Genomic DNA, 13917 nt, shown 5'->3' on the forward strand with positions numbered 1-13917 from the left:
TCGATTTTCTTCTCTTTAATTATCGATCTTTTGTCTCAATATGCAAACCAATGTTCTCGCTAGTACTGTGTGCTTTATCTCCTAACTTGTCAACCTCTCCACAATGTACCTATGAGGGTTTACTTGATCTGGTAAAAGTTAAATAGTCCCCCCCCCCTCCGATAATCATGAAGCAAATTATTACTGTATCTGAAAGTAACTACAATATCAGACAAAGAATTTAGAATATAAAGGCATGTTCTGATGCTAACAAAGTCAATTACAGCTCACAATGACGTAATTAAACAAGAACAGTCAAATTCAAACTAAAAATGTGGACTAGTGGTCAAAGATAATACAATTTAATTTTAATTTAATCTGGCTCAGTAACTCTATCATATGAGGAAACAGAAATGGGAAGTCATAGTAAAGGCTGAAATGATAAACAATTGGGTAATTTACATAATAATAACTGCACATATCTTTGAAGAATAATTTTCTTTATGTATTCAGTTTCTTTCTTCAACGTGTTTCCTTTTAATTTTAGAATTTTTAGACTTAATTAAGGATTTCTGTTATTCTAAAACACACTAAATGCATTTAGAATGTACAGAAAAAGAGGCTAATTTTATTTCTATAATATGAACATTCAGAAGAAATATGAAATATATATGGTAAAGGCCGGTTACAGAGCAGATCTAGAAATGACAAAACTTTTAGAATTTAGAGCAGGCATTGGAAGCAGAATTTAGATAGGCACTAGGCAGTAGAATTTAGGATACACAGAGATTGCATCAGGTGAGAAAATGCATAGCACCAGCTCTGTGTACGATGCATTTAGACACATTAGATGAATCTTTTAAATTGTAAGTTTTCAATTTCTTTATTAATAAAAAAATCTCTCTCTATAATGCCTGCTCAAGTGATAAGATTCTAATCTTATTTTTGATATTTTCCATGCTTTTGTCTAGTGAAAGGTAGAGAAAATAAAGGGGAGATAAACATGTTAAGATTCTAGTATCAGAAGTAAAACATTCAAATATTATGTTTCCATTGTTCTTCCAGACGTTCTCCAAAAAGTAAGAAATTCATCGCAAACTTTCTGTAAAATGCATCCATTATGTGTTGATATGTTAATACCATGGAGACATTTTTCATTTTGTCGCATATTTTGCGAATCTTCTAGAATCGTGGGTCTATAAATCTTGCCTTCAAATCCTTCTAAACTTTCCATGCTGCAATGTCAAAAATACTAAAGAAGAATTATCCCAACCAATTCTGTAACAGCAAAAAGCCAGAAATATTTTGGAAAAAAAAAAAAAAAAAAGGAAAAAGTGTAAAATTAATTTTATGGAGAAAACTGATGCATATTCTGAGAATTTTGAATAATCTGAGACAATTACATGGGAAAAACGCTTACTATGAAAAAATTAAAAAGAAGACATTTTAATTAATTACATAGCTAATTTTGCTTTTACTAAGAGCTGTTTCGTAAATTATGCTTTATAGCTATATACCTTGTTTATTTTTCAGATTTAAAATATTGTATAATAAATTGCCAAAATGAAATTTTAGAATATGACAGCGAAAAATAATGTTTTTTAATGTTATTTTTTAAATATGATTCTAAGATATTACCATTATTTTAATGAAATTTATCAATGTTATGATGTTTTAAAAAAATCGCTGAAAAATTCTCAGATCTCGGAATTAAAAATTTTCTATAGAAACTGATCTTAAAATCGCCAGAATGTCGACAAGTTGTCAAATTTAGAACCATTTAATAAAAGAATTCACAACCCCAACAGCAAAAAGTTGTTTAAGAGCTCTATTTTAGAAAAAATGAATATCGAAATGCTTATGTTTCACTTCTTGCTTAAAAACTCGAGTATCCCATCATTTATATTAAAAATATAAACATGAAAGAACCCATTCAAAAGATAACCATATACGTCAGTGAATTGCCAAAAATATTCCTCCAAAATGCTAATTCACACTCAAAATGACAGTCGTAAAAATAGAGAGAAATTTCAGATGATTAAAATTAAGGACCTTCTACTGATTTTGACCAAAATAAAGGACTTTTAAGGACCAAAAATTGATTTTAAAAAATTTAAGAACTTTTAAGGACTCTTAAACGAACCTTGTTATATTGTTAAATGCTTCATTTGAGCAATTTAAAAACCATTTTTGAACTATTTATTGAAATATTGAATACTGAACTATAAAAATTATTTATCGACTACTGAAATATTGAAAGATTCTCACAGATTGTTAATACTAAAAATTAATATAGATTTTAACTTATTTTTCTAAAAGTTCAGTACATATGAAATTTCAATTATAGATATAATTTATTTGCTATCAAATATTTATACTGGAAATCTGCATTAATGACACTTAAAGGTATTTTTAAATCACATACACACACTGTTCCTTAATAAATTTAATGATAATAAAGTCACAGTCATGTTCCAAAATGTCAAAATCTGCAGATAATAAATGTTCCAATATGATTTGTTATATTCATCAACAAAATAATAGATCAAGGGGGGACATGATAAAGAAGAATCTGGACCTAAAACATTAACAAGTGATAATAATTAAATTATTCTAAATAATTCCAAAAATAAAAAATGTCTCAATGAACATCCATAAACTAGAATTCATAAAATTTAGTTCATTTGAATTTTATTTGAAATACAAATCTAGTGCATGAAAACCTTTTTCCACAAATAGAAATTTATGTATGAGACGTCGGTACTTACACATTATTCTGTCGACCGGTTAAGAAGTACGATTTAGCATCAATTATGGATGACTCACTTCCTTTAGATTTCCACAGTAACGATTCGTGATTAGCAACCGTTGCTGAAATTTCCACCAACGGTCGATGGGATAACACGTAAGTAACGAGATGTCAATACCACAAAGGAAATACACTTTTTTAAAATCAGAAGTTAAAATAATTAATTAAAAAATTAAGTATTAAAATTAGATTCTTAAACATTACAAATTAATATTATTCTGATATACCTTTTTAAAATTAACTTTACTTAATATCACTGCAAAAAAAGCTATAATTAATACCATCACTTTAATTATGTGGACTTATATTTAATACCAATCAAAAATATTTTCCATTAAGAGTATATGCAATATAATAAGTCTGAATAATTACATTGTACACTACTTAATAGATGACCATCACTGTGTTAAATCAAAACCATAAAAGTAAATCTGTATCAAGCAAATTAAGGGAAAAATCTTTATAATTCAGACATAAGATATACTACATTGTGAGAATAAGAATACTGAATAAATCAAAAGAGAATTTAATATAAAAATGAGAACACAAATTTTCTTTCAGTAACATTAAAAAATAATAGATAAATAAAATATGAGATAAATCAGTACAAAGCATTTTTGGTGGCATTTCAATAAGAACTAAAGAATCAGGCAGAATTAAGCTATAAAATGCTACCTAGTTTAACAAAATATTAAATTTCTGCATTGTTTTCTTGGTTTACATTGATAAGATTGAAACTGTATAGAACAACTCTGGCATACAACTGACACTAGTTACCAACTTATAATTAATTATGCAGAAATTATGAGAAAGAGCATTATTGTTCCTTTTACCATTATTGTTCCCATTACAGACAAAGACATGTGATTGAAAGTGCTTAGACCAGCATGGCACACCATCTAGCATCAACACAGTACAGAATTTCCATTGCACAATCAACACCTGCATGCAAATGATCCTATTGTTGACACCAGTATAAGATTGACATTGCTTGCCTGTGCTCTAGCACTGCCACATAATACAGTACAAAGTCTTAAAGCCGGATGAGAGCCCACCAGCGGCCGAGCGGTAAAGTCGCTGAACACTGGTAGTTCAGTCCGAAGTTCGAATCCCGCGAACGAGCTGGCTGCATGGGTGTTTTTGTCGTTTTCCCCATGTGTAATGTGTATACGAGTCAGTTTCCCTTAGAAAGTCCTCCACAAAGGCATCCCTTCCCTTAGGCAGATAGCCCTCGAGGCTTTGCTGTAATTATATAACCTAACCTTTAATCCGGAATGATCTATAATCCGGACCTCAAAGCTACAAACTTTCTGTGCATGCGCATAATACCTTTACGCATGTGCATAATATGTTTATGCATGCACGATTAATGTATAACGGATGGTATAAGCTAGGCCAAAATTATCTAATTATCTATTTCAGTTAATGTTGCAGATTGCGTTGTTCCTTAATCTTCTAATTGGACCGGCTTATTATTTTTTGCAGACTCTTACAGCAATTTTATAAAAAGGAAGCTAGAGCTTTCGATTATGTCAAAAACAGTTTCCGATTCTGGAGCTGCCAAAGGATATACAAAACGAAAGCATGTTTTGATATCCATCAAACAAAAAGTGGAATTGCTGCAAAAAATGGATAAAGGCATATCCTTTGTTTCTCTAACCATTCTGAAATTGGTTTATCGATTTCACGCTGCTCTGCAGAATGGAAACGTCGCCGCATGCAATGAACTGGAAGTTGATCTGTCAGCACTATCCTCATCTTCAGGCCAGATGTTTTTATTTTATTTGGTTTATAATTCCGTCTTTGATATGATTTAAATCAAATTCCTCATCATTATAAATATCATGAATATACATCAAATAGTTTTCTGGTTGAAATTTCTAATTTCGACTATGCGTACTGTATGCTTTACACATGCGCGTGTTGAAAAAAATGTTTAATAAAATAAACAAATAAATATTAAGCTTTTTTTTATAAATTTTGATACCCTTTAATTCATAATTACTCTATTTTATAAATTACAGTTTCATATTTTGAATTTTATAATTTCTGCACGCCATCTTACCAGATTTAAATTGATGACCTATAATCCGGAAAAAACCCTCATCCAGAATCGCCGAAGTCCCGACGAGTCTGGATTAAAGACTTTGTACTGCATATACATACAAATGACAGTGAAATACTATTCAGCAAAGAAAAATCATTGCTCCTACGAAAATTATATATCTTCCTAGTAATACAAAGCAGAGTTTTTATGAGACCATATAGCCGCTAGATGACAAATGGTATGTATGCTTGTTATTAGCTCTCCAATATTATGTTCTAGTGGCAGACAACAATTATTGCAAATGTACTTCCTTTTATAATAAGACCACTTGATTTCTGTAAAATTTTCAATCATTTATACAATTTCACTGAGTGACTTTTAGAACAAATTCTTTTAGTATGAGCCACACATACACTCGTAGCAGAATTTTCGTTAAATTTGGCATGGATTTCTATGCTATCAGATAAGCATAGAAATAACAATTTCTGATCCATTTTTAGCTCTGAGCTAACTGTTATTGATATGGCTTTGGACTGTGTTTTACAGCGATATTTATCTGGAGAAATATGGATCCTTATGAACAGCTGGAGTGTAATCCAATACCTAGATAACTGGAGAATTAGCGATCTGAGAGGAATTAAAAAGATATTGCAAATCTTAAGACCTTGTCCCATTCTTCTGTCCTCCATCTACAATGGATACCATCCTTACTAATATTATCTTACATAAATCTAAAATATAATAATAGAGCTGATAGACTAGCAAAAGAGGGTACTTCCATGACTGCAGTTAATGCTGAACCTTTGACCTACCTTGCATTAATACACGAGAAGAAAGGCTTAAATTAACACTTCTTGGAGACAACTAGCAATGCATTCATGGCATCATAGTGTAGATCCTGGTACTGCTATATTGGTTTCAAGGGTAAGAGGAAGAACTAAACAGCTCCTACTTGGTTGACTTTAGGACATTTAAGGACCCTCAGATTTTTCTCATTGGTAATAAAACATTCCCAACTTGTACCAATGTAAAAACTATGAAACCACTGCAGAATATCTCCATAGTTGTGTTGCCTTGTTATGTTAAAATCTGCGGAAGAGACCTAATTTTGTGTTGGAATTCACGAAAGCAATCAGAGGGATTAGTACAAAGAAGGAGAAGACACATTTGCCTTGGAAGAATCACAACTATTTGCTTTTTTAATGGCATCAAATGAACTAGAAAGTACCAATAATTCATTTGCAATCTCAAAGTATCAATAATCATTTTTGTGGGCAGATTCACAAGCATCCCCTCAAGCCATTTCCTTGGAAGTCCACAGCACTGGTCTGAAACTCAAAAACTGTAAATATTAGCTAATAAATCATTTCCTCAGTAGCATTACTTTATATTTCTTTGCCATAAATTTGAAAAATGGTTATATTTTTCAAATAGTTATATTGACCTTATTTTTGCTATAAATAATTTTGTTCTAACAAAGATTTAATAACAACAGATTTATAACAAATTATATTTTCCTTCTAAAACAATTTTATTTGGGTTTTAATTTCACTTTAGCATGTTTTAGTTTTTCTCTCTAACACGCATCCAATAAATTTAATTTTCTTTATTTCTATGGCATTTTTAATACTGGTATATTTATTAAGTGTGAAAAATCTCCAAAGCATCCAGTTTCATTAACTTTTCTTCCCCACCCCATAAATGTCAAAATCTATTTTCCTCAAACTCCTGAAATGTTCACATTCATGAATCTGCAAAAAGGAAATTCTTCTCTTTAAGAAGTAAATTTAGTATCAAAAAATTAACAATTGCCTACTTAACAGAAGTATTTACTTCTTTTTAAGTTTTTTTTTTCCTGTTATGCACTTTTAACTTTTCAATTTCATTCCTTAGATAGACTGCAGCAGCACATGTCAATAACAATAAAACTACAATGCAGAACAGTAACAAAAACAGAAACCCTGATACTAAGCAAAAGACAGAAGAGCTCATTTAGATAAGAGAGAAACTCGGATGACTACAAAATAATTTAAAACAGACTAAACAAATATGAAAACTAATCTGCATATGTTAATTGCTTAAACTTTTCACGACGGCGCACCTTTGTTTAAGACGCTCGTTCAGGACGGAAGGGAATCGAAAGCAGTCACCGTGCAGGACGGAGGTTTTGCATCACTAAACTTAATTTTATAAAAAAAAAATCAGGAAAAAAAAGTTTCGCTTCTAGCATCGTAATTTTTGGTATCATTTTAGATTATTACTTGAGCTCTTATATATGTTAAAAGTAGCACTTAATAAAGTTTTTTTTTTCCTTTATTTTACATGAAAATATACTTATTTTATAAAATTATACTTATTTATAAAATTTTCTTATCTTGTAAAATAATTTTCAGAAGCGCTATTCAAATTATTTCAAAGTTTTAATTGATAAAATCCCTCAATAAAGTTTAAAATTAATAAAACAACACAATAAAGACTACTTATAGTAAGAATTAACAAAATTTAAAATGAAGACTGAGTGTGGTCAATCTCGAAGCATGGAGAAGTATCACTTTCTAACTCTTAGAAAAAGTATCACTTTCTAACTCTTTAGAAAACAAATCATCACTCTCATCTGCATTAGTAAATGGTTCATTAACCATACGAGGGCTACTGCATTCTTCCTCTGATAAATAGCACCTTCCAGCCATAACAGACTGGAGGTAAGGATTTCCGAAATAAAAAGAGAAGAAACGGAAATATATCTGAAGGCAATGCAAAACGTAACAGAACTCGAAGTAACCCTAAAATCCACATAGTAACCCTAAAAGACCGTATATAGTAAAAAAAAAAAAAAAAAAAGAATAGATTAAAAAAAAGAATTGGATGTAAATCACACGCGAATATTTATATTAGCACGCAACGATTTAAAGAGCCCACCTGTTTGCGCTTTAACTCCCCCCCACCCTCGCAACAATTAATGAGTAAAATACCAAAGTCAGACAGAATATATCAAACTCAAGGTAAGGAACCTAAAACTGTGTTAATTTCAAAAGTAATGGACATAGGATGCCATCCAGTAGCCTTCAGAAAAACGTTACAGCTTAAAATGCGTATACGCATCACCCGTTCTCTGAATGCAATTTCTAGTAATGCGCGGATGGGACGCCCAGCTGTAAGAGACATTCTTAGGAAACGCGTATATGGAACACCCGTTCTGAAAGAGTTAAGCAAGCAATAAGCTTGGTTGCTTAAACAACTAACCGATATTTGGATGTAGAGGCATTTGGGAGAATCTCACTGCAAAAAAGTTAAGATCAGAGATTATACTAATATCATTAATTATTATGGTAGCAATACTATCAGTTCCAAAATAATACAATGAACGTTGTCCTTATGAAGTGAATCATAAAGAAAAGGTTGAAATGGTGGAACGTAAATTGAAGGGAAAACGTTACACTTTTTACAGCAATAACAAAATATTTTTACAGAAGCAAATAAATTCAGTGAAACAACAGTTCGTGCAAGTTTCACTCTTGCATACATCATTGCAAAAGGAACAAAATCATTTAGTGTTAGTGAATATGTTAAAGAATGTCTGAACTTCTTTGTCCAGACCAACAACAATTGTTTAAAAATATTAGTTCATCAGCCAACAAACTAGCAAACCATATTAATGAAACTGCAAGTGATTTACTATGTCAGTTAAATGAAAAAAAATTATAGATTTGCATCATTATCAATAGTAGCTGATGAGAACACTGACATCACATATGTAGCACTGCTTGCTATTTCAGTATGTATTGCTGCTTATGAATTTGAAGTAGTTGAGGAATTACTGGAAATAACTAATATGTCAGAAAAAACTGCTGCAGAGAATTTTTTTTTTTTAAATAAAAACTGTAATAGTTAAATATAAATTATATTGAAATAAAATGGTTGGATTTATAAGCAATGGTGCAGTTGCTATGGTTATTAAAAATAAAGGATTAGCTGTAAAATTAAGAAATATAATGAAAGAAGGAATTTTTTAGATCAACTATACATCACATTATTCATCAAGAAGGACTCTGTGCCAAAAGTTTGCAGATGGATGATATTATAAAAGCTTTATCAGTGGACGAGCTCTGAATCATTGAGAATTTGCTTAAAGAAACTAAAAGGGAGTACAGAGAAATGATTTATTATGATGAGGTGAGGTGGTTAAATCAAAGAATTGTTATTAAAATGAATTATTGATTTAATATATGAAATCAAAATTTTCATGGTGCAATAAATGAATAAATAAAACTATCAACGAGCTACATAATGATATAGGATAAAGGATTTAGCATTTCTTGTTGATTTAACAGGTCATTTAAATACTTTCAATAAAGAGCTGTAAGGAAAGATCAGAACTTACTGACATGTATGCTTCTATAAAGCTTTTAAAGTTAAATTGCATATATGAAAAACATTGAAATAAAAAAAGAAATCACATATTTTTTCATGTCTTAAATTTTACTGCTAATACCTTCCTATTATTTCAAATGAAAAACCTCGAGACTACAAAAGAAAAATAACATTATTAAGAAAAGAATTTGAAGGCAGATTTGAAGAATTTAATGATTTGGATTCTAAATTATCTTCACTACAATTAAAAGTAAACATGAATAATGTATTAAAAAATCTACAAATTGAACAAATTAATCTACAGTGTAATATATATTTTTTAACATGTGAACAGTTTTTTTTTTTTTTTTTTTTTTTTTTTTTTTTTTTTTTTTTTCCCCCGCAGTTGAAAATTAACAAGTCTGACTAAAGGACCCAACTGACTGATCAGCATCTACAGTCATACATGAAGAGAGTTTCCAGTAGTTTTTCTTCAAATGTTATCTAACTCGAAATGCCATCAAGTGGCAAGCTGTAATTAAAATCACAGAAATGTATAATTATTTACATAAAATCCTATATAGTTTTTCTGCACAGGTCGATAAAAATTTAACACATAAGGAAAGAGAATAGGTTGCATTATTTTTCTCAAGTTATGTTTTACTAAAGAGGTTTCTATTGTAAATTTTGTAAGTTTTCATAATTTGTTTAGGTTATAATTAAATTATTTAGTAATTAATTCAACATATTAGAATCATTTGAAATAAATGTCAATCCAAAAACTCAATATTTAACACATAGAATATTTAATTAAAAAATGCAACCAACAGAAATTTGTTAAAGATAAAAAAATAAGCGGGATAAATTTTAATTTTTTCTTTTGCATTATTATTGGTTTTGTTTATACAGTCAAAAGTCGTTAATCCGGATTCGTCGAGACTTTGGCAATTCTGGATTATCGATTTTTCAGGATTATAGATCATCAGTTTAAATCTGGTAAGATGGCATGCAGAAATTATAACATTAAAAATATGAAACCGTAATTTATGAAATAAAGAACAATTATGATCTAAAGGGTATCAAAATTTACAAAAAAAAGCTTAATATTTATTTGTTTACTTTATTAAACATATCTTTCAATGTAAGTTGTTTAAGTTGCTTCATTTTATGTGATAATACTTTCTCTTTAATTCTATAAACAGACATAATTTCTTGTTCAGTTACGAAGTTCCGCTGTTTAAGTCCTATAATTGCTGTGTCGATAATCCCGACTAATTTGTCAATCGCTTTACCAGTTAGTGGTGTATATAACAGTATTATTAGGTAGTAGAATTTTAAAAAATCTCAGAACATTTCCATCATAATACAAAATTTAGTATTTAACGTTCTCATTTAATCTGACTTTTTTTTTTTTTTTTTTTTTTTAAGTAAAGATTAAATAACACTGTTATTCATCACTTTGGCTTAGAAGTAAGTAAATATTTTCTAATGCATTACGTATATAGTTAAAAATATATTTAAGATATTTCAAAAATTAACATACCAGAACAGAAATTTCTTACACTACACAAAAAAGAATTTTTACTTCTCAGATGATTTTGAATATGTGCAGTATCTGAACTAAAGTTTGAATGTTGCAACCTGAAGAAAATGAAAACAAATGTATTAATACATAATAAATGAGTTCATATCTATTGAAAATTTTTAAGAGACATTTTAAATAACAAGCAATCTCTTTTTCCAGTTTTCTACACATTTACCATATAAAAAAATTCTTTAATTTGAATTTGGAAACAGTATTACTACAGATAATATGACATTACTCCATAGAATACCTAATAACAAATACAAAAGGGGTAATTTTTAAAATAACTGTCAGAACCAACTTCCCAATTTATTATTATTACTGTGAAATTCAATGAATAAAAAAAATTACACGGAAACACATATTTAATGATTAAAGTAAACTGTGAAATGCTCCATCCCTCTTCTGTAATATTTTAAAATTTATTAATTTTCTCAAAACTAAGAGCATACAATATTTACCTGATAGTAAGTTTTTTTAATGGTTCAATTCATTTGCTTAGAATCAGTATCATTAATACTGTCAGTGTAATTAATTGTATATTTATGTTCAGTACCCTTGGATGAGTGAATTAGTGATTGCTGATGATCAAATAAGTGAAAAATGTATGGAAAACTGTTATTTAGTACCCTTGAAGTTACTTCATAATATTCAGTATATGATGAAAAAATTAATATAAACTTATTTTCAGAATTATATTTATATATCTATTAAATTTATATTATATTATTTATCTATTAAATACCATGGCTCCTGAAAGTTTTGGGGCATCTTACATTACAGGCTGAATTCAAATATTTTTTATCAGTTTTTAAGAAATAACTTTATTCTATTTTTTACAAAGCTACTCATAACTTTAATCACAAAGATATATTAAATAACTTTAAAAATTTACTAGTGATGCAAAAAATAATAAATTAATAAGTCCAGAAAAGTTTTGGGGTACTAAGACAAATTGTTAGAACCACAAAAATTGTTTTTAACATTAAAAAAATTTTACTATTTGGTGGACTATTCTCTTCCTTTATACACATTTCACACAGTCTGACATTTAGTTTACTAACTTTACAGCAACTTCTGTGCTAGTATCATCTTGCTTATGTTTGCCACTTGTTTCAGTTTCAGCTTTTAATGAATTGCTATGTTTGTTCACTTTTAGTAAATCCATATCTTATTCTATTGGAACTGAACTGAAAGAAAAAGATAGTATTTTTATTAAGTTAAAGGTAATTGCCAAGCAACCATATGGACATGTTTAAAATCACAGATTCAGAATTGGTGTCCTAATACAACAAATGAAAGAAAAATGGTTTCTAAGATCTAGTATTTGTCCTGATGCTTTTAAGTTACCTTTAAAAATGTTCAACCATATTAAAATGGTTTCAAAAATTATCATTTTCCCTAATCTTGTTGCAGACATGAAACTCAATGTCCACAATCATTCTTTACATATTGATACCAATTTCTCTGACTTCAATTTATTCTTTATTTTTTGCTAATGACTAATACAACTATCTGGAATGAAATATTAAATTTGCTCTCACTAACACAGATGACCTGATCTGAGTATAATGAAGTTTTACCTATCATATAGCATATATGCCCAAATAAGGGCTAAAGCATTTTGTTTTTCTTGATTTTAATTCTTAAAAACAATCTTCTTGCAAAATCACCATGATATTTAGCTGATTTCAATGTTTTTTTTGGAACTGCAAGAGAAATTGCTTTTTTTGAATCTTTCATTACATTCTACAAAACAGTTTTCTGGTACTCAGCTGTGGATTTCTTAATCTTTATTTTTGAATATAAAAAACTAATTTCTCAGGTTAACTTTCAGTGGAAAAAATCTTTTCTTATATCAAATCAGTCTTTTCTTTGAATCACTTTACAGCATTGTAAATTTATCTTTTTCGAGTATTTATTTATTTTAAGAATATTTTTTTAATGAAAGCAACTAAACTATGATTTCACAAAGCATACTAAATTAGAATTTAATAACTGAATAAATTTTAAAACATAAAATTAAAACAATATTCATATTATTGCCATATTGCCAAAAAATAAAAATTTTAAATCTTTTTTTAAATTTCTTTTGGAAAAAATAGATGTTTCAAGACATCAGGCAGATGTTTTTTGAACTGCTATTTAAATTTTTAAAAACTGTTAGCTATTTCTTTAGATAAAAATTAACAAAAATTATTTTTTATATAAAAATCATGTACCCTTTTTTAAACAACGGAACAGTTTCAACTCTCGGAGCCACTGTGTAATCACAGAATAATTTACAACTTCAGAATATATTGGATCTCTTTCTATATTGGTCTTGCAAAGTATCATATTGTGAAATATGCTGACCATGTAAAACGTAACCAGAAATATTTTATTATTTTGAATTCGTATTACAAATACTACATACTTAAATTAACAGTACCGTATTTCAATTACAGCTATAACTAATGCATAGCAAAATTTAAAGTATGAAACATTTTTACAGTAGAAATGTTAACAGTTACTTTTATATTAAATTCATGAAATAGGTAAGTTATTTAAAAAAAAAAAATTAAGAATCATTAAATCTGAAAATTACATTACATAATCAGTAAAATTTATTTTTAATGTGAAATATAAATATTACTTACCTAAAAGAAGAAAATACAAATCGTTGTTTTCTTACATGATATAAATTCGCATTAATTCGATTAGTATTGTTACGAACGCATTGAGATATTATATTTCTAGCTCTAAACATTTTTTAATTTAAAAAATATAACAATTTTAGAATACAGCCATCAGAAAAATAAGATGAAAATTGAAAATCGGCAGAAGGTCAAAGCGCAGAAAGATATCCTTCTGCTAGCAAATATTGATGCCAATCAGAGAACACAAATAATAAATAAGATGATCCAGAAACTACTTTAAATAGATTTTTAGAAATGAATCAGGATTATTTTTCAATAAAACAAATCATTCAAAGGTAAAAATACGAAAAATTTTAACAAGTTATTAATAAAATAATATTTGGTTTAATCTATATTTTAGGATGCTCCTTGGATTATCGCGAAGTTAATGTTTCATTTATCGCCAAATTGTCGTTTATGGTAACCTGAGTAGTTCGATTGCTATGGAAACCCTATTATGACGTGATTG

The 13917-nt window shown here is 28.7% G+C and overlaps 1 protein-coding gene across 1 annotated transcript in view; it reads right to left on the minus strand.

Moving 5' to 3' along the window:
• Positions 1–13634, minus strand: part of muc (dihydrolipoamide S-acetyltransferase muc) — a 79289-nt gene extending 65655 nt beyond the window's left edge. Inside the window, exons 1-2 of the mRNA XM_085823673.1 lie at positions 13410–13634; positions 10729–10826 (exon numbers count right to left, since the gene is read on the minus strand). Of these exons, the coding sequence (XP_085679799.1) occupies positions 10729–10826; positions 13410–13519 (208 nt within the window). The 5' untranslated portion in view covers positions 13520–13634. The remainder of the gene's footprint in view (positions 1–10728; positions 10827–13409) is intronic.
• Between the last annotated feature and the right edge of the window lie 283 nt (positions 13635–13917).

This window comes from Stegodyphus dumicola, chromosome 9 (genome assembly GCF_044657685.1).
Source record: "Stegodyphus dumicola isolate Sdum_Otavi_A_Nest chromosome 9, ASM4465768v1".
NCBI classification, from domain to species: Eukaryota; Metazoa; Arthropoda; class Arachnida; order Araneae; family Eresidae; genus Stegodyphus; species Stegodyphus dumicola.